The sequence below is a fragment of the Lactuca sativa genome, chromosome 4 (assembly GCF_002870075.4).
Source record: "Lactuca sativa cultivar Salinas chromosome 4, Lsat_Salinas_v11, whole genome shotgun sequence".
In the NCBI taxonomy this organism is placed as follows: Eukaryota; Viridiplantae; Streptophyta; class Magnoliopsida; order Asterales; family Asteraceae; genus Lactuca; species Lactuca sativa.
The window spans coordinates 124,479,911-124,502,287 of NC_056626.2; the positions used below are offsets into that span (position 1 = coordinate 124,479,911).

Genomic DNA, 22,377 nt, shown 5'->3' on the forward strand with positions numbered 1-22,377 from the left:
GCATAATAGATAATGTGATGACTGATGAGTATGCATACAACAACGATAATTATAACAAACATGATGATAATTTAAGGAAATCCTGGTCTGTACATGATAAAGTATTAGATTAAAATAAACAAAAATATAAAAAAAAAACTAACTACCTGCAGATTTCACTTCATTTGCAGATGGTTAACCAACACTGATCATACGATCTCCATTGTTGAAGGGTGGGATGACCTGGAACGCGGAAGAATCCACCATTCGATTGTTATCATAAGACAGAGAGAGGTTGAGAGATAGTGACAATGAATTTTTTTCATTTGTCCTTGTTGATTGATTGAATTGACCACCATTACAGAAAGCTTCAGTTTTCATCTGGTTCTCCATTAATGGTAGTGGTGATGGAGGTGAAAAAGCTGCCATTGGGAATCCACTTAGAGGAGATATCTGCTGACTCTTGTTATCTTCATCATCTTTCTGTTCTTCCACTGGGATAGCAGCAACCTAATCATCATCATCCGCAAAACCAATTGATTACTTTTATAATCGCTTGATATGTTGGAGTGACACAAGTAATTAATGATTTACAGATTTAGATTCAGATCTGTTATGTGATGAGACTCACTGAATCAGTAGTGATATCAAAGAGACTGGATCTCCGGCGCCGGCGGTTGAGGTTGCTCCGGCGGAGGAAATATTTCTGAGCATGGCTTGCGACTTGAGTAGGTGTACGTGTCTTCACAAAGTTCCTTGAAATCCCCCTCCAGTCCCCTTTCCCTACCTTTTGCAGACCTAACAGAAACAGCTTGTGTTCTTCCTCCGTCCATGGAACCCCTGTTTTTTCAATTATAATAGAATCAGTTATTATGAAATGTTGAAATTGCTCGCAACAAGAACAATCAATTTCCAATATCAGAGATTCAAAATCGTAATCCTCCACTAACAAAAGGAGAATCTAATACAAACGCAAACTCAATCAAATGCGAAAAAAATGCAGAAACGGATAAACAATAGATAAATCAAAGATATTAGAGAGATTGAAAAATCGAGATCTAACCTCGTTTGCGTTCTCGTCCGCCATTGGATTGGTTGCGGACAGCATCATCAGCAGAGGCGTAACCGGTATCGGCGGCAACCGCGGTGGAGCCATCAAAGTTATTATTACTATTGCTAGACGAACCATGTGTAGCAGGCTGTATCTGTACGTACTGTGAGAGATCGTTCATACTCACACTCTTCCTCATCGGATCAACCTTGACTCTGACTCCGAACAACATGATCTCACCGGAGCCACCATCGCCGGAGTTCTGACCGTTCATCGAGTGTGATTCTGACATCATCCTCAACTCAACCAAAAATCAAGCAATCAATCAATCAGACAATCCGATTGCGACTTACCAAATCCAAAAACCGAATGTACTAAAACGATGAAAATATATTCGAAATTAATGCCGAGTTCACCGGATAATCTTTAATCTTATCTGTGGGAAGGTCGGGTGAGGGAATCAGATGGCCGTACACAGGGTTTATTTGTTTTATCGGTGGAGAACAGATGCATATGATAACGATATTGGGGATGGATGGGTAGGTCTAGGTGGGATATATATATAAATAATTACAAAATGCTAAAATTGACAGGTGGGTTCCATTATCCATGTGGTTATAGCGTTCATACACGTGGCAATCTATGCTACGATGCTTATTTGTCCGCGAATCACACTCCTTCAGCTTGAATATGACCATGCTGTAAAGTCAAAGTCAAACCAACGTTTCTCATGCTTAGCTGTTTTTTAAGGTAAATAAATAGATTGTAAATAATGCATTCAAGAATATTGATTATTTTAGTAGTTAATGGATATCATATTTAATGTTATAATTATTACTATGTAGTAAATAGTTATACATTAAAACTTTTAATATTATATTTTTGGGGATTTAGATTTTTTATTTGTATTTTAAGTTTTATATTTGGTCATACTGAAAGAAAATTATTATATTACATTTTAGTGAAGAAAACATAAAAAAAATCGCGACTCCTAAAGAAAAGATGAAAGGCCCTACATATATAAAGTCACTTTCAAGCTATTTTTTCTCCCTCGTTATCGTGAACTTCGCTCAAAATATCTCGACAATATGCTCGTTTCGCCCTAGTAATTGATTCCATATCAACTTTGTAGATCCGAAATCATTTTGAGAAATTGTTGTTCGGTTATGGTGTCTTCTAGATGAATCGTTTTCGATTTCACTTTAATCGGTACGTCTTTATTGGTTTTTCAGTTTTATCGGCTTTTTATATATCTTAAAACTAACAATAACCAAACCAAATAGGTTTTGGTTAATTCGGTTACAGTGTATTCGGTTTGGTTTACCTATTAGACCGAATAAATTTTTGCATGTCAAAAATAAATATTAAACTAAAAGAAAAAAAAAATTATTAAACTTTTATCAAATAAAAAAAATCTGATAATACATAACATATTATATTTAGTCTTTAGCAATATGTTGTTTTGAAATATGGATTGTAGAAGCCAGTTAATATAGCTTTACTTGTATATGAATATGGTAGAAATAACCAACGGTTAATTGACATTTGACTAATTAGTTGTTTTTTAATACAAAATAGAAAAAACATCATAAATGGTCTCTATGGTTTTTCAAAATCTGAAGTTTAGTCTCCGTAGTTTAAAAACATCATAGATGGTCCCTGTGTTTTCAAAACTTTTGATGATTGGTCCTTATCGCTAACACCGTTAACTTTTGTCCGTTAACTGAAGGGCATTTTCGTCATTTCACTACCATAGGGACCATTTATGATGTTTTCACTTATTTAAAAAAATAAAATAATATACAAATGGGTCTCTCTCTCTCTCTCCTTATCAACAAGGCTGGTCTTCCCTCACTTGTACTGCTCTCCTTGTATGATACAAAGAGAATAAAACATTTGTCTTCTATGGGTTTTAAGATTCACTCTTAAATTATTTGATTTCGACTTTCATCAAACATCAACCAAAGAACAATAATTCGCCTTCTTCAATTTACAATTTGATTAGGGTTTTTCATTTTCTGCTTCATTGATCCTTTCTTTCTCTCTCGAACTCTTGTTCTGTAAGGTTTTTCTTGAGCAAGAGTGGTGGAAGATTACATGGGCCAAATGAGAGAGAACAATAGCAACAATAATATGGGCACACCATCTACTAGATTACTACTCTCTTATACGGGTCGGGTGGAGAATCGGTTCTTTCCCCAAATACCACCAATACTTCTTTGTATAGAAGAGGAGGAGGCGGTACTATCGAAAGTGGAGGTACCCAGAAATTTCGTAATTACCCTTATGTGATGAGCTTTCATAACGAAGATAAATCTCTTAAAGCTAAGATCATTTACCGCCCTCACTATTCCAACCTTTTTCAAGCGTACATGGACTGTAAAAAGGTGACCTAAATTCATATAATTCTCGAACTCAGAATAATTACGGGTTATATACACAATATTACGAGGAATGACAATGGGCTAATTGTAACGTCTGTGTTTCTGGGCTTGTCGTTAATGTTGATATAATAGTCTAGGTTAACTTTTGTAACCCGTTTTGAAATAATAAGAATGTATTATTTGAGTATTATGTGTTTTGTGCTTAATTGCTTAATTATGTGATTTGATTAATTAAGAATAAAATAAGCGTCAAAATTAAAGTATGAGATAAGTCCGATATCTTTACATAAAGTTGTAGTGGTCGAAATGAGGTTTCCGAATATATAAAGAATGCCAAAATCCGAGTTATAACGAAGAAGTTATGACCTGTCGAAGTTTCGCGACAGAATCGGCAACGTTGAATGACGTAAAAAGTGAAATTTGCGTTAGTGCGATATTTAGCCTTAGTGATCTAAGCGAATGTTGTAGAGTTCCTTAAACCGGAAGTGTGCATGAAAAGAACGCCCAAATCTGACTTCGTATGAGGAAGTTATGATTTTTCGAAGTTTCGACTTAGCGGTATGCAGCCCGAATACTCGAAATAGAGATCGAGTGATATTTAGCCAAAAATTTCTAAATGAGAATTGAAGATCTCATTGATAGTAGTCCAACGATAAAAAGACAGACGAAAACGGAGTTCAGATGAAGGAGTTATGAATTTCGAACAGAGTTTTCCTGTCCCGGCCTACTAAAAATACTATATAAGTAATATACTTATAATATATTAAAAATCCATTCAAAATTAGCCAATGGAGTCTAAACGAGAGTTGTAGAGCATAATCTCACCTTCGTGTCGATATAAAGAACGTCGAAAACGGAGTTCGTATGCGAAAGTTATGAATTTCTGAAGTTCGGGGCGCGAAACCCCAAAACTGTCAGAGACCACGACGTGGCAAGTCTCCTGACACCTCCGGGAGGCCCCCAGATGCAACTTGGGATGACGCATGCAGTGACGACCATGCCCACAACGTGGAAAAAGGTTGCCACGACGTGGCAAGGGCCAAATTTGCCCTATAAATAGATTTGAAGGGCCAGCCGTTTAGGGTTGCTATTTTCTCTCTTCTCTCTCCCGTTTTACCTCGATTTGCGTGCTAGAAGTACCCCGAAGCCCCGGTATCATTCCTGAGTCCCGAAGCAAGATCCGAAGCCCCGAGAATCCCGAAGAGCGTGATTCCCGAGCCGAAGCCCTGCCCGCGAGAAGTTCGATTTTTTTGAAGATCTTCCAGATCTGCGGAGAGATACTACTTCTACAAGCCGTAGTGCTGTCTGATCATCTTCTGATCAAGTGAGTGTATACTACCTTTCATAAACACGATAATAATACAAGTATGGTTTGAGTGTATTAAGTATATTGTTGTTTATATGCGTGAGTGTGTAGTTACATTCTTGTAACGCATAACTATGAAGTATTTTATACGATATACGTGTTATGTGTATATTTTGTTGTTATATGTGTGAATGTATATTCACTTTATTCTATCTCATAGATATGATTTATTCTCTATGAAATACGTGTTATGTGTGTGTGCCTCATCTGTTGTGTGGAATAGATATTGATTGAACATGTTATACATGTTTTAAACTATATATAAAAATGCATATTTTTATCTACTAATATGTTGGATAGAACATGGGTAGATAGTTGGTGTGTAATAAACAGATGAGAGGCCTCGTTGTTGTTGTTGTTGATCTAGTTATTCAGCGGAGTATGGATAACGACCACGGACTCTTTCTAGACAGTCCTATGGAACGCTAGCAGGTTCATAACCTGTAGGTGTTGTGAACGATGTGTTCACCGGTGTACTCTATCCCCCTCATGGTTGCCTTTAGGACATTTATTGTTAAGGAAGCCCCTTTTGCGGTAATGTCCGTCCCGATGAAAATCCTAGATTAAGTCCCTTGAGATAGATGTTGTTTTAGGGACGTAAAATGAGGATAACGGGAACGGGTAATCGGGATAGTGTTGGTTGGTGAAATTAAATATAATTTATTTATTGTGGGTTGAAAACCCTATATGCTCACCAGGCTCCCAAGTCTGACCCACTCAGTTTTATTTGTATTACAGAAAGTGGCGCAAGGGCATAAGATGGATGACTCATCGAGTTGTTTTGTTTACAAGTCTATATATGTATATATTTGTTGAATGACTTGTAATGTTATCGTTATGCTTTTGGTCTGTTTATCGGAACATGACATCCCGAATATTTTTATATAATGAAAAATACATCTCTTGATGAAATGCTTTGATAAACTTTATTTTATCATATTTTGTTTTGGGAACAAATTCCGCAACTCTTTTAAATCAAAAGGATTTACTCTGAAAATTATTTTAAAAGCATAATTGAAAACGGTCTTTTTTGGCCGTGATTTTGGGGATGTCACAGTTGGTATCAGAGCATTAGTTTAAGCGAACTAGGAATTTGTAGGATTTCTAGACTTAAACTTAAAATGCTAAGTGAAGGTTTTTGAGGTGTGGGTCTGTTAAATTATAGACACGAGCACTAATATATTTTAGGAAAGTTGCCTAAAATGCCTTTACGTGCTAAATATTATATGTTGCCATATATGATATTATTTGTTCGGATCTATGGTCTGTTGCCGACCGGATCGGGAAACCTTATGTGTGTAGGATTCTAAGCGTACGTCTACGATATTAGGACTAACATGTAAACGTTTCGGAAGTGATAAGGATGATTGTAATATCTATCATGGATAAGGATCTAAATGTCACCTTATTCGGTGTGTAGATCAAAAATGGCAAGAACAAGAAGTGGAGTAGGAAATGCAAATGAAAACAGAAATCAACAGCCTCAACCGCCTGTGATTGAGCAAGCACCTGTTGTAGCTGCTGCACCAAAACCAATCACCATGGCTGGAGTGCAGGCCATGATTCGGGCTATGTTAGCCGAGCAAAGGGAAGAAATGCGACAGATGTTGCATGGAAATGGGGACGAACCTGTTGTACCCATTGTGGAACCTGAACAGATTCCCGAGCAGTCGGAAGAAGGGAACTACAGCGGGACTGTTGGTCAAGCCAACCCGCCGATAGTTAGGCAAAACAACCTGAATGGAGGAAATGATGGGAGAGGATGCAAGTACAAGGATTTCATGGCATCCAAACCACCATGTCTATCCGGAAGTCCGACGCCGGTGGAAGTTATAAATTGGATCTCTGAGATGGAGACAATGTTCAAAAGTTGCGAATGTAGCAACATACAGAAGACCGCTCTCTCGGTTCCTCTGTTAAAGTCTGGAGTATTGAGTTGGTGGAAGCTTCATGCTGATTCAATGCTCAAGGGAGAAGCAAGTAAGATGTCTTGGGAAGACTTTGTTGTGCAACTAAAGTTGCAATACTGCTCAGAGCAGGACCTTCTATAAATCAATAATGAGTTTCAGAATTTGAAGAAGGGAAGATTGAGCGTTACTGAATACGCTACAAGTTTCACAGAGAAGATGAAGCTTATTCCATATCTAGTACCAACAGAACTCTCCAAGGTCAACAAGTTTGCTCTCGGATTACCAGCGGACTTTGGTCCAATAGTTAAACAAGCAACTACTTTGAAAGCCACCATCTGGGCTGCTAAAAATGTGAGACCCAGATCAGGGAGAAGGGTCTGGAGAGGTCTGATGTTGGTGAAAAGAGGAAGTTTGATGGGCCTTCAGGGTCCAACAAGAAAAGTAAATTCTCGAAATCTAGTTCGAGAGGAGGAGAAGGCGAAGTAAAATGGTGCGACAAATGTAAGAGGAAGCATCATGGAAAATGTGAGGTAGTGACCACATGTTTCAAATGTGGGAAGCCAGGGCACTATGCCAATGAGTGCACTCTCACCAAGAAAGTTTGCTATGGTTGTGGTGAGGAGGGTCATATGTCAAGGGACTGCCCTAAGAAGAAGGAAGCAGCAAGACCCAATATTCCGCCAAAGCCAAAAGCAAGAGCATTCCAGATGACACTGGAAGCTGCCAAAGATGAAGTTGATGTCGCTTCAGGTACCTTTCTCGTTAACGAATTGACTGCCCAAATTTTATTTGATTCTGGAGCCAACTACTCCTTTATATCGCATGAATTTGGTAGAAAACTAGCTTTGCCTGTTGTTAGACTAGATGATGCTTTGTTAGTCGAAGTTGCTAGTGGCAAGTTTGTACCTGTTAGCTATCGCATGAAAAACATCTTAATTGATTTAAATGGGAATAAGTTCCACGAGGAATTATTGTCTATCGAACTTAATGGTTTCGACATTGTTTTGGGAATGGATTGGCTTAGCGCCAATGATGTCGAGATATTGTGCAGAAAGAAGATAGTCAAAGTAAACCCGCCTGGGAAGGAATCGTTTATGGTGTATGGAGATAAACGGAGAGTAAATTCTGGAATCATTTCATTGATGAAAGCCAGAAAATGTTTGACCAAGGGGTGTACATCATACTTAGCATTCGTGATCGATGCTAAGAAGGAAAAGAAGGTGATGCACAATATTCCTGTTGTGTGTGATTATCCGTAAGTATTTCCCGAAGATCTTCCTGGGTTACCGCCTGATTGACAAGTGGAATTTCGTATTGACTTGTTGCCCGGAAAAACGCCGATTGCAAAGGCACCTTACCGATTAGCACCGACGGAGATGAAGGAGCTGATGATGCAACTTCAGGAGTTATTGGACAAAGGTTTCATTAGACCTAGTTCATCACCCTGGGGAGCTCCGGTGTTATTTGTGAAGAAGAAAGATGGAAGTATGAGAATGTGCATCGATTACAGAGAGCTGAATAAAGAAACAATAAAGAATAGATATCCGTTGCCAAGGATTGATGACCTATTCGATCAACTACAAGGTTCAAGTTATTTTTCAAAGATCGACTTAAGGTCAGGATATCATCAGCTGAAGGTGAAAGAGCAGGATATAGAGAAGACTGCATTCAGAACGCGATATGGACACTACGAGTTCTTGGTTATGTCGTTTGGACTAACTAATGCTCCAGCAACATTCATGGATTTGATGAATAGGGTTTGTAATCCGTTCCTTGATAAATCCGTGATAGTGTTCATTGACGACATTCTGATTTATTCAAAGAGCCAAGAAGAGCATGGTAGACACTTGCAAGAAGTGTTGGAAGTCTTGAAAAAGGAGAAGTTGTATGCTAAGTTCTCCAAATGTGATTTTTGGATTTGAGAAGTCCAATTCTTGGGTCACGTGGTCAACCAAGAAGGTATAATGGTTGATCCGGCAAAGATTGAAGCTGTGACAAAGTGGGAGCGACCGAAGAGTCCCACGGAGATCCGAAGCTTTTTGGGATTAGCTGGATATTACCGAAGGTTTATCCAAGGCTTTTCTTCGATCGCTAGTCCATTAACAGCTTTGACCCACAAAGGAGTTGTTTACGCTTGGAATGATAAGCATAAAGAAGCATTCGAGAAGCTAAATAAAAAGCTATGTGAGGCACCGATTCTTTCTCTACCCGATGGAGTTGAAGACTTTGTTGTTTATAGCGATGCGTCTGGGGTTGGATTGGGTTGTGTTTTGACCCAAAGAGATAAGGTGATCGCATATGCGTCTCGACAGCTGAAAGAGCATGAAAAGAACTACCCGACTCACGATTTGGAGTTGGCAGCGGTAGTTTTCGCTCTGAAAATATGGAGGCATTACCTCTATGGCACGAAGTGCAAACTTTTCATTGATCATAAGAGTCTCCAATATCTCTTTAGTCAGAAAGAATTAAATATGAGACAACGACGTTGGCTAGAATTACTCAAGGACTACGACTGTGAGATACTTTACCACCCCGGTAAAGCTAATGTTGTTGTTGATGCTCTCAGTCGGAAAGTCAATCTTGAAAGGAAAAGGCCAAGAGCGTTGAGAATTGAAGTTGTCTCGACAATTGTGGAAAGTATAAAGAAAGCTCAAGAGGTAGCTTCCGAGAAGAATGACCGAAAGGAGGAACGTTTGGGCAAAACTTTGGTGTTCGGTATAAACAGTCATGGACTGAAGGTGTTCCAAGATCGGATTTGGATACCATAGACAAGAGGAGTCAGAGATCTTCTGATGGAAGAAGCTCACAAGACCATGTACTCGATTCATCATGGTAGCACTAAAATGTATAGGGACCTGAAACCCTACTACTGGTGGCCGACGATGAAGCTCGATGTTGCAAAGTATGTGGCCGAGTGTGTGACTTGTGCTAGAGTCAAGACACAACATCAGAAACCATACGGGAGTTTAGAACTGTAACGCCCGGGTTTCAGGGCTAAGCATATTTGTCAATTTAATAGTCTAGGTCAACTATTGTAACTCTTTTTGAAGTAATAAATATGAAATATTTGAGTATTATGTGAATTATGTGTATTTATGTGCTTACGATTTAATTATAAATAAAGAATAAAAATAAGCGTCATAATTAAACTGTGAGATAAGCCCGATATCTCTACATAAAGTTGTAGAATATGTCTCAAGGTTTCCGTACATATAAAGAACGCCGAAATCCGAGTTATAACGAAGAAGTTATGGCCCGCCGAAGTTTTACGGCAAAACCGGCACGGCACCGGGAGACGTAAAAAGTGAATTTACGATAGAAGACTTTTTAGACTTAGTTTTTTAAACTAAAGTTGTATAATATGTTAAACTAAGAGCGTCGATAAAAAGAACGCCCAAATCTGACTTCGTATGAGGAAGTTATGATTTTTCTAAGATTCGGCTTAGCAGTGCACGGCCCGAAACTCGAATTTTAGTTCGAGCGGTTTTTGGCTTACGCGACCTAAATGAGATTTGAAGATCTCATTAATAGGAACTCAACGGTAAAAAGATGGACGAAAACGGAGTTCGTATGAAGGAGTTACGGATTCTTCGCCGTCATTTAACAGTCTAAACGCCTCCTACTGTAAAATTTGAGATCGGTCGAGAATTAGCCGACGGAGTCTAAATGAAAGTTGTAGATCTTGATTTTACCTACGCGTGGATATAAAGAACGTCGAAAACGGAGCTCGTATGCGAGAGTTATGATTTTTCTAAGTTCGAAGGCTGATACGCGATAGGGGGTGACGTGGCACCACCAGAATTGGACACGTGGCACCACCAAAAGGCCACCACATGGACCAACTCGGCGAGTAGGTCCCCCTACTCGGCGAGTCCATCAGATTTTTTCACTATAAATAGAGGTGTCGGGTCTAGCCTTCTCTTCACACCTCCCAAACTCACTTTCTCTCTCTAGTTTCTCTCTCTAGCCTCCCTAACCCCCCTAAAAGCCTAGGTAAACCCCCTAGCACCCGAAGGAAGCCCCGAGGCTCCCGGAGTCCCGAGAAAAGAGCCTTTCGGCTCGGGAACGCTGCTCCAGCGAAGCCCAGTTTTCGAGAAAACCCGCTGTAAGTGAGCTACGCCTAACCTACCTTTAGTTTAGCTTATGTTTTAATATAGTAATGTTATTAGGACCTTATAATAAGTACTTGGGCTATTATTATGGGTTATATAAGTATCGTTTAACGCTTATATAATAGTAATAATAGCTAGACTACTAATTAGTCGCGGTGAATATTAGACTAAACCCTAGTGGCAATGATACTAGGTTTTGCCGAAGGAAAAGTGTGTTAAGAGTAACGAAGTGCTGTCCAAGCGCCGAGTCACCACCTACTCAGGTGAGTGCATAGTTACTTTCAACTTACACATAGATATGAAGTATTTTATATAAATTACGTGCTATGTGTGCATATTATCTGAATACTTGCTATCTATGCCGGATGAACATTGTTATACATGTTTTCAATGATTTAAACTGTATATGTATTTTATATCTACGAAAATGTTGGGGTAAAACATGGGTAGATGTAATAGGTGATGTGTGATAAAATGATGAGAGGCCTCGATGTTGATGTTGTTGATTCTGTCATCTAGCGGAGTATGGATGACGACCACGGACTCTTCTAGACAATCCAGTGGAACACTAGCAGGCTCGCAACCTGTAGGTGTTTGTGAACGATGTGTTCACCGGTGTACTCCATCCCCCACATGGTTGCCTTTAGGACATTTATTGCCGAGGAATCCCCTTAGCAGTAGTGTCCGTCCCGATGATGATCCTTAGGCTAGGTCCCTTATGATAGGTGTTTAGGGACGTAAAGTGAGGATAACGGGAACGGGTAATCGGGTTATTGTTGGTTGATGAAATTAATAAACTTATTTATTGTGGGTTGAAAACCCTATGTGCTCACCAGGCTCCCAAGCCTGACCCACTCAGTTTTATGTATTACAAGTAGTGGTGCTTGAGCATAGATATGATGTTTGGACGAGGGATTACGGATATAGGCCTGTAGATATGAAATAATGTAGTAAGGCTTATATTGTACTGTTTATGCTTTTGATCTGTACGAACATGACATCCCGAGTCTTTTAATGAAATACATTTCTATGGAAATGCTTTTGATAAATCTTTATCATATTTTGTATTGGGACAAATTCCGCAACACTTTCATTTAAAAATGTTACTCTGATTTTTAAACAAAGCATAAACAAACCAGTCTTTTCTGGCCGTGATTTTGGGGATGTCACAGTTGGTATCAGAGCATCAGGTTAAGCGAACTAGGAATATGGATTTATTTCTAGACTTAAACTTAGAATGCTAAGCGATGATTGTGAGGTGTGAGCACTAGATTATTTTAGGAATTATGCCTAAAATGCTTTATGTGCTAAATGCTTTGTGCCTGATATGCTATTATTTGTTCGGATCTATGGTCTGTTGTCAACCGGATCTGGAAACCTTATGTTTTTAGGATTCTAAACGTACGACTACGATATTAGAACTAGCATGTAAACGTTTCGGAGTGATAAGGACGATTTAAACATCTATCCTAAATAAAGATCTAAATTCGCCTTATTCGGTGTATAGATCAAGATGGCAAGGACCCGTAGCGGAAACGTGAACGCAAATGGAGATAGGAACCAACCCCCAGTAGTTCAGCAAATACCTGTTGTAGAAGAAGTTGCACCTGAGCCAGTCACCATGGCTGGAGTTCAAGCCATGATTCAGGCTATGCTAGCTGAACAAAGGGAAGAAATGAGACGGATGCTCCACGAAAATAGGGACGAACCTACCATACATGTTGAACCGACGGAGCCAGTTCCCGAGCCGTCTGAGGAAGGGAACTATAGCCGCCAAGTGAGTCAAGTAGGGACTCAAGGTGAGCAAAGGGATGGCCCAGAAGGGAGAAACAACAAGGATGGGCGGATGTACAAAAATTTCTTGGGTGCGAAACCACCAAGTCTCTCAGGATGCCCAAAGCCTGTTGAGATTATGGACTGGATCTCCGAGATGGAGATGGTGTTTGAGAGCTGCGACTGCAGCGAGAAGCAGAAGACTGTCTTCACTGTGAGACAATTGAAAACTGGAGTCTTGAGCTGGTGGAAGCTATTGGCAGATACAATGCCGCAGGGAGAAGCTCTGAAAATGTCATTGGATGAGTTCTTGGAACAACTGAAGGCGCAGTACTGTTCAGAGATAGACCTGATTGATCTGAACAATGAGTTCTAAAATTTGAAGAAGGGGATAATGAGCATCGATGACTATGTTGCTGCATTTACGGAAAAGATGAAGTTGTTTCCATACCTAGTGCCAACCGAACTTTCCAAAATTGAGAAATTTGCAAACGGACTGCCGGCTGACTTTGGCCCAACAGCCAAGATGGCAACCACTCTGAAATCAGCTGTTCGAGCAGCTAAGAACGTGGAGACCCAACAAAAGGAAAGAGGTCTAGAAAGGGCTGAGGTTGGTGAGAAACGGAAATTCGATGGATCCTCGAAGTCCAACAAGAAGAGTGGATTCTCGAAGTCTGGTTCGAGAGGAGGAGGATCAGAAGCGAAGTGGTGTGACAAGTGCAAGAAAAAGCACTCTGGGAAGTGTGACGGAGGGGTCACTTATTACAAATGCGGAAAGCCTGGGCACTATGCCAATGAATGCACCCTCAACCAGAAGGCCTGTTATGGGTGTAATGAAGAAGGGCACATTTTGAAGGACTGCCCGAAGAAGAAGGAGGCAGGAAGACCCAACATACCACCGAAGCCGAAGGCAAGAGCCTTCCAGATGACGCTCGAGGCTGCAAAGGAGGCAACAGACGTCACTTCAGGTACCTTTCTTGTAAATGGTTTGCCTGCAAATATACTATTTGATTCCGGAGCCAACTACTCCTTTGTATCGCATAAATTTGGTGGGAAATTAGCATTGCCTGTGGAAAAACTTGATAATGCCCTGATTGTAGAAGTTGCCAGTGGCAAATTCGTACCTGTTAGTAATCGTATTAGGAACATCGTCATTGACCTAAACGGAAACGAATTCCACGAAGAGCTGTTACCCATAGAGTTAAACGGTTTCGACATCGTTTTGGGTATGGATTGGCTTAGCGCCAACGATGCTGAGATTCAATGTCGAAAGAAGATAGTAAGGGTGAACCCACCCGGAAAGGAATCATTTATGGTGTACGGGGACAAACGCATAGTGAATTCTGGAATCATCTCCCTGATGAAAGCCAGGAAATGTTTGTCCAAAGGATGTGCATCATACTTAGCATTCGTAATCGATGCTAAGAAGGAAAAGAAAGAGGTGCAGAATATACCGGTTGTGTGTGATTATCCTGAAGTCTTTCCCGAAGATCTTCCCGGATTACCACCTGATAGACAAGTGGAGTTTCGAATCGACTTGGTACCAGGAACAACACCGATAGCAAAAGCACATTACCGATTAGCACCAACAGAGATGAAGGAACTCATGACGCAACTTCAAGAGCTGTTGGACAATGGTTTTATTCGACCTAGTTCATCACCCTGGGGAGCTCCGGTGTTATTCGTGAAGAAGAAGGACGGAAGTATGAGAATGTGTATAGACTACCGAGAGCTGAATAAGGCAACGGTGAAGAACAAGTATCCATTGCCGAGGATTGATGACCTATTCGATCAGCTGCAAGGTTCGAGCTACTTCTCAAAGATCGATCTTAGGTCAGGATATCATCAGCTGAAAGTAAGAGATTAGGATATCGAGAAGACTGCATTCAGAACGAGATATGGACACTATGAGTTCTTGGTTATGTCGTTTGGACTAACCAATGCTCCAGCAGCATTCATGGATTTGATGAATAGGGTTTGTAAACCATTCCTCGATAAATCTGTGATAGTGTTCATCGACGACATTCTCATCTACTCGAAAAGTCAAGAGGAGCATGGCAAGCATATGCGGGAAGTATTAGAAGTGTTGAAGAAGGAGAAGCTTTTTGCAAAGTTCTCCAAATGTGACTTTTGGATATGGGAAGTCCAATTCTTGGGTCATGTTGTTAACCAGGAGGGAATAATGGTTGACCCCGCAAAGATCGAGGCTGTAATAAAGTGGGAACGTCCAAAGAATCCCACGGAGATTCGAAGCTTTCTAGGATTAGCCAGATATTATCGACGATTTATCCAAGGCTTTTCTTCGATAGCTGCTCCATTAACAGCGTTGACCCACAAAGGAGCTACGTATACGTGGAGTGAGAAGCACGATGAGGCATTCGAGAAGCTAAAGAAGAAGTTATGTGAAGCACCGATACTTTCTCTACCCGATGGAGTTGAAGACTTTGCGGTTTATAGTGATGCATCTGGAGTCGGGTTGGGTTGTGTTCTAACCCAAAAAGAAAAGGTGATAGCATACGTATCTCGACAATTGAAAGAGCACGAAAAGAACTACCCCACTCATGATCTGGAGTTGGCAGCGGTAGTATTTGCCTTAAAGATATGGAGGCATTACCTCTACGGCACGAAGTGCAAGCTTTTCACTGATCATAAGAGTCTTCAGTATCTCTTTAATCAGAAAGAATTGAACATGAGGCAACGACGCTGGCTAGAGCTACTCAAGGACTACGACTGTGAGATACTTTACCACCCAGGTAAAGCAAATATTGTTGCTGATGCTCTCAGTCGGAAAGTCAATCTTGAAAGGAAAAGGCCAAGAGCGTTAAGAATTGAAGTCGTCTCGACGATTGTGGAAAGTATCAGGAAAGCTCAAGAAGAAGCTTTAGAGAAGAATGACCAAAAGGAAGAACGTTTGGGAAGAACGTTAGTGTTCGGTACAAACAGTCGAGGACTAAAGGTATTCCAAGATCGGATTTGGGTACCCAAGACGGGAGGAATAAGAGATCTTCTGATGGAAGAAGCACATAAGACCATGTACTCAATTCATCCCGGTAGCACTAAAATGTATAGGGACCTAAAACCCTACTACTGGTGGCCGACGATGAAGCTCGATGTTGCGAAGTATGTGGCCGAGTGCGTAACATGTGTGAGGGTTAAGGCACAACATCAGAAACCGTATGGGAGTTTAGAACCTTTACCTGTACCCATGGGTAAATGGGAAGACATCACCATGGATTTTGTGACTAAACTGCCCAGGACGAAGAACGGACACGACATGATTTGGGTAGTCGTGGATCGTTTCACCAAGAGTGCACACTTCATAGCAGCCAACGAGAAGTGGCCTATGGATAAGCTCGCAAATGCTTACGTGAAAGAGATAGTAAGACTTCACAGTGTTCCTCTTACAATTGTATCTGATCGTGATAGTCGTTTCACGTCACGGTTTTGGAGGAGTCTACAAAAGGAGTTGGGTACAAAGTTGTGTTTGAGTACTGCTTACCATCCGCAAACCGATGGTCAGAGCGAAAGAACAATTCAGACACTAGAAGATATGCTAAGAGCATGTACCCTCGAGTTCCAAGGGAATTGGGACGAGCACTTACCTCTGGTAGAATTCTCCTACAACAATAGTTTTCACTCGAGCATCAAGATGGCACCTTATCAAGCCTTGTATGGACAGAAGTGTCATACGCCGTCTTGTTGGCTAGAAGCCGGAGAGAAGCAGTTTATGGGCCCTGAGATAGTCCATGAGACTGCTGAGAAGTTGAAGATGATTAGGGAAAGAATGTTAGCAGCTCAGGATCGTCAGAAGAGCTATGCTGACAAGAAGAGACGACCGATAACCTTCGAAGTTGGGGATTCGGTTTTGCTAAAAGTCTCACTGTGGAAGGGACTTATTGTAACGACCCAAATTTCATGTCCAAAAATTTCGTTTTAAAAACATTACTTTAGAAAATATTGATAGTAAAAGAAAGAACATTGTTTGATCAACCATATCAAAATGTAAATCATGTCCAAAAGACAAATCATACAACCATCAAAATATCAAAGTATAAGTCCCAGAGAGTCTCGTAAGTGCGGAAACAGTATGTGTGTATGATGTGCCGCTACCGCGCCGGCTCCTTCCCCTTCGACGAAGAGGTACCTGAAACCAAAACTACAAACTGTAAGCACAAAGCTTAGTGAGTTTCCCCCACTGTACCACATACCATATAATCACATAACATACACATATTGTCAGGCATATCTGGGTGCCCGACCTACCCCTTCGGCCCTCTCGACCGGACATTCCCTAGCATATCTGGGTGCTGGCCTCCCCTTCGGTCCTCTCGACCGGACTCTGCCTAGCATATCTGGGTGCTGGCCTCCCCTTCGGTCCTCTCGACCGGATACTGGAGAACTACTTCTCCCCTCTACTACTACTACCACATAACATGTATCACAATATCAGTGCCTATCTAACATGGCTGGGTATGACTACCCTTTCGGCCCTACCGACCGGATATCTCGGGGACTATCTCCCCCTACTGTCACATAGCATCATATCATACTAGCATATAAACGCAACACTGGTAGTAGTAATCCCTAGATGAATATCACAGAGACAATCATCTACATACAACTCCTATTGGTGGGCCGACATTGTGGCCGTAGACCCACCGCTACTGGAAGGTAACTCACCTCGAATAGGCTGCTGGTCTGTGTGGGAATTGGCTGTCTACTGCTGCTAACGTCCCTCGACTGTAATTCCCACAAAACAATCAGTCAAACACGCTAGATGTTCTTAGGGTAAAATGACCCTTTTACCCCTCACCAAGTCAAAGACCAGGTCAAAGTCAACTTCCAGTTGACTGGACTCGCCGAGTCCAGAGAGCAACTCGTCGAGTCCATCCCTCACTGATCCGGTCCCACTCACCAGGTCCCTCTTTCCACTCACCGAGTCACCCCTGACTCGCTATCCGGGACTTTGGGGCCTACTCGAGTACCAACTCGCCGAGTCCTGCGAGCAACTCGCCGAGTTCCTCGAGCAGGTCCTCTGCTCGCTTCCAATCCACACCAAAACACCCCATTCGAGGGTTTGGGGGTTTCGGGACTACGTTATACGGTTAATTCCGTGCACAGGTACGAAGGGTTGAGCCTTCGACGCTTAAACCCCTCGGGTTCTGAGGATGTTCATATTACTCACCGAGTTTGAAGAACTACTCGGCGAGTTCCAGGCAATCTTCATAGGACTCGCCGAGTTTGTTCATCCAACTCGCCGAGTCGGCGACCATCTTCATAGAACTCACCGAGTTCCACTTTGGGACTCGCCGAGTCCTTCGACCCACTTCCTGAGTAGGCCAGATCTGGGACATGCAACACTTCCAGACCACAGATCCATGGTCCTGGGGCTCATTTACCACGTAAAGTTGTAAACTTTACGTGCATGCATGGCCCTATGAGCTCAAACATGTACTTCCAAGCTATACAAGAGGTCCTATGCTCAATGGGGACTTCCAATACCTCAACCACAGAGACTTTATGCTACTATGAAGTCCAAAAGGTCAACATCCGAAGTTCTTTCCGAACATTAGCCATAAACACATAGAGATTTAGGTTCTTAGGGCTTAAAACCTCTTTTCTTAGGGACAAAAAGGGGACTAACGAGCTAAAGATCAAGTTAGGGTCTTTTCTACCTGAATAGAAGACTTTCCCAGAGTAGATTCCAGATCTTCTTCCCTTCTTGCACTCTTCAATCTTCCCCTTCTTCTCCCAAGCCCCAAATCACCTTCAAAATGCTAACAATCACTCATAAGGACACAAAGGAGGCTAGGGTTTCGTTCTATAGGTCTCTGGGAGTGCTAAGGGAAGTGGAGGTTGGGTTAGATCGATTAAATAGGGTGCAAACACCCGGGTTAGGGTTTAAGTCCAAACAGGGTCTACTCGCCGAGTCCATCAGACCTACTCGCCGAGTAGACCGAGTGGATCCCGCGTCTAGTCCCGCTTCTACTCGGCGAGTCAGTCCTTCAACTCGCCGAGTCCAAGGCTAATTATGCAAAATAAAGAGATTTAATAACCACGAATACATACCAGGAATCAGGTGCTACAAATCTCCCCCACTTATTTTAGACTTCGTCCTCGAAGTCTGCTGCTCGATCCTGAAACAGCTCGGGATAGTGCTCCATCATCTCGTCCACCGACTCCCAAGTCCATTCCGAACCCTTGCGGTGCTGCCATTGCACCTTCACTAGCTCCACCCTCTTGTTCCTCAAATCCTTCGACTTCCTGTCGAGGATTGCGACTGGGCGCTCAACGTAATTCAGGCTGTCATCAACCTAAATATCCTCCAACGGCACTACCGCTGAATCGTCCACTAAGCACTTTCGCAGCTGAGAGACATGGAAAGTGTTGTGGATCTGGCTGAGCTCGGCTGGCAGATCCAACCTATACGCCACCTTGCCCACCCGGGCTACAACCCTGAACGGTCCGATGAACCTCGGGCCCAACTTGCCCCGCTTCCTGAATCGGATGACGCCTTTCCAAGGCGACACCTTCAGGAGAACCATATCCCCGACTCGAAACTCCAAGTCGGATCGACGCTTGTCGGCGTAACTTTTCTGCCGACTCTGAGCAGTCTGAAGCCTGCTCCGGACCTGCTGAATTCTCTCGGTCGTCTTGAGCACCACTTCGGTGCTCCCCATGACTCTCTGGCCAACTCCACCCCAGCATATCGGGGTCCTGCACCTTCGTCCGTACAACAACTCAAATGGAGGACGATCAATACTCGCGTGGTAGCTGTTGTTGTATGAGAACTCGGCCAGGGGAAGATAGGTATCCCAGCTACCACCGAAGTCTAGCACGCACGCCCGCAGCATATCCTCCAGAGTCTGGATGGTCCGCTCGCTCTGGCCATCCGTCTGCGGGTGAACACTAGCAGGCTCGCAACCTGTAGGTGTTTGTGAACAATGTGTTCACCGGTGTACTCCATCCCCCACATGGTTGCCTTTAGGACATTTATTGCCGAGGAATCCCCTTAGCAGTAGTGTCCGTCCCGATGATGATCCTTAGGCTAGGTCCCTTATGATAGGTGTTTAGGGACGTAAAGTGAGGCTAACGGGAACGGGTAATCGGGTTATTGTTGGTTGATGAAATTAATAAACTTATTTATTGTGGGTTGAAAACCCTATGTGCTCACCAGGCTCCCAAGCCTGACCCACTTAGTTTTATGTATTACAGGTAGTGGCGCTTGAGCATAGATATGATGTTTGGACGAGGGATTACGGATATAGGCCTGTAGATATGAAATAATGTAGTAAGGCTTATATTGTATTGTTTATGCTTTTGATCTGTACGAACATGACATCCCGAGTCTTTTAATGAAATACATTTCTATGGAAATGCTTTTGATAAATCTTTATCATATTTTGTATTGGGACAAATTCCGCAACACTTTCATTTAAAAATGTTACTTTGATTTTTAAACAAAGCATAAACAAACCGGTCTTTTCTGGCCGTGATTTTGGAGATGTCACAAGAACCTTTGTCTGTACCTATGGGTAAGTGGGAAGACATTGCTATGGATTTTGTCACTAAACTGCCCAGAACGAAAAGTGGTCACGACATGATTTGGGTGGTCGTTAATCGATTCACTAAGAGTGCGCATTTCATAGCAGCAAAGGAGAAATGGTCTATGGAAAAGCTTGCGAATTCTTACGTGAAGGAAATTGTGAGGCTTCACGGTGTTCCGCTAACGATTGTGTCAGATCGTGATAGCCGTTTCACCTCGAGGTTTTGGAAAAGTCTACAAGAGGAAATGGGTACCAAGTTGTGTTTAAGTACAACTTACCATCCGCAGACTGATGGTCAGAGCGAAAGAACGATACAAACACTTGAAGATATGCTAAGAGCATGCACCCTGGAATTCCTAGGTAATTGGGATGAACATTTACCTTTGGTAGAATTTTCCTATAATAATAGTTTCCACTCGAGCATAAAGATGGCACCTTATCAAGCTTTGTATGGGCAGAAGTGTCGTACGCCGTCTTGTTGGCTTGAGGCTGGGGAAAAACAGTTTATGGGACCCGAGTTGGTTCATCAAACTGCTGAAAAGTTGAAAATAATTAGGGAAAGAATGTTAGCCGCTCAAGATCGTCAAAAGAGCTATGCTGACAAAAAGCGAAGACCGATGACTTTTGAAGTTGGAGATTCGGTTTTGCTTAAAGTCTCGCCGTGGAAGGGACTTATAAGATTTGGTAAAAGGGGAAAGTTAAGTCCAAGGTTTATTGGACCGTTTAAAGTTCTTCAATGAATTGGGAACCAAGCTTACAAGCTCGAACTACCAGAAGAACTGAATGGAATTCATAACACTTTTCATGTGTGTTATTTGAGGAAGTGAAGTTATGTTTGGAATTTATGATCAATCCATGGAGAAAATTAGGGAAGATAGGGTGCTTATAGTAGGTAACGCAAAATCGACTTCCTCTAGCAGTAACAAAGAGAAGAAAAAGCTTGATAGAGGAGTTAGGAAAAGTGTGTATATTCATCACTCTCTTGCTAAAGAAACTAGGGAACAAGCAAGAGCAGGGGCAAAGAAGAGGACAATTGAAAAGAGAAATAACAAGATTGGAGGGGGTGATGTTGGTGGTTCTGGCTCTGATAAGGTGATGAATCAAAATGTAAATCGATTAGGGTCTTGCATTCCCTTTGGAGAAAACCAAGCTCAAACAACTGATCAAGCGAAATATCCAAATTCCCATTTTCAATATAAACAAGGGATTGTTGGTGATAACTCGTCAGCGATGCCACACAGAGAGAGAGGGAGAGAGAGAGAGAGAGAGATTTTGCATATTATTATTTTTTTTAAATAAGTGAAAACATCATAAATGGTCTCTGTGGTAGTGAAATGACGAAAATGCCCTTCAATTAATGGACAAAAGTTAACGGTGTTAGCAATAAGGATCAATCGTCAAAAGTTTTAAAAACACAAGAACCATCTATGATGTTTTTAAACCACGGGGACTAAACTTTAGATTTTGAGAAACCACAGGGACCATTTATGATATTTTTTTCTACAGAATATAAATAATTATAGATTTGTAATAGTTAATAGTCAAATAATGAGTCATGCAAATATTTTTTATTAGACAAAACTGCACAAATGGTCCATGTGGTTAACTGAAAACTGTTACTTTGGTCTAAAAAGGTTTGGACTAACACCAGAGATCCAAACTTTTCATTTTGTTGCGAATTTGGTCCAGTTTTCTATTAACTTTTTCATAATGACTATTTTACCCTTATTTTTTTCTTTTTCAGTTTTATTATTATTTAAATACTTTTCTTTATTAAAAGAAAAAATAAAAAAGAAAATTTGCATTTTCTATTTTATTTTTATAATTTTTATAACAAAATAAAAAAATAAAAATGAAATCTCTCTCTCTCTCTCTCTCTCTCTCTCTTTCTCTCTCTCTCTCTCTCTCTCTCTCTCTTAAACACACAAACCCACCTTCTCTCTCAATCCTAATCCATGAAATCCTCCCGATTCCAGTAACTATTACACTAGAACCGGTACCTAAATCCACCCACAAACCTTCGTTCAATTCTTGACTCTGCTTGATCACATATTCCACCAGATCGATTATCAACTCGATTTCAAGCCTTGGAATCAGAACACCTTCTTTGACACTTAGAACCAAATCCTCTGATGGTCACATCTTGTAATATACTGAAACCATTTTCTATTTTCAATCCTTTGCCTCCATAAAGAGTAAAGATCACCCAAATAAGCTCTTAATTACCACTGAGCCACAATAGTACACACAAATCC

The 22,377-nt window shown here is 41.5% G+C and overlaps 1 protein-coding gene across 1 annotated transcript; it reads right to left on the bottom strand.

Moving 5' to 3' along the window:
- Positions 1-49: 49 nt before the first annotated feature.
- LOC111877921 (transcription factor MYB1R1) lies at positions 50-1,562 on the bottom strand. The gene is made up of 3 exons (XM_023874424.3): positions 1,043-1,562; positions 611-819; positions 50-489 (listed from the first exon to the last, which is right to left on the bottom strand). Exons 1-3 carry the CDS (start codon positions 1,323-1,325, stop codon positions 175-177), a joined length of 807 nt encoding a protein of 268 aa, XP_023730192.1. The 5' UTR covers positions 1,326-1,562; the 3' UTR covers positions 50-174.
- Positions 1,563-22,377: the final 20,815 nt, after the last annotated feature.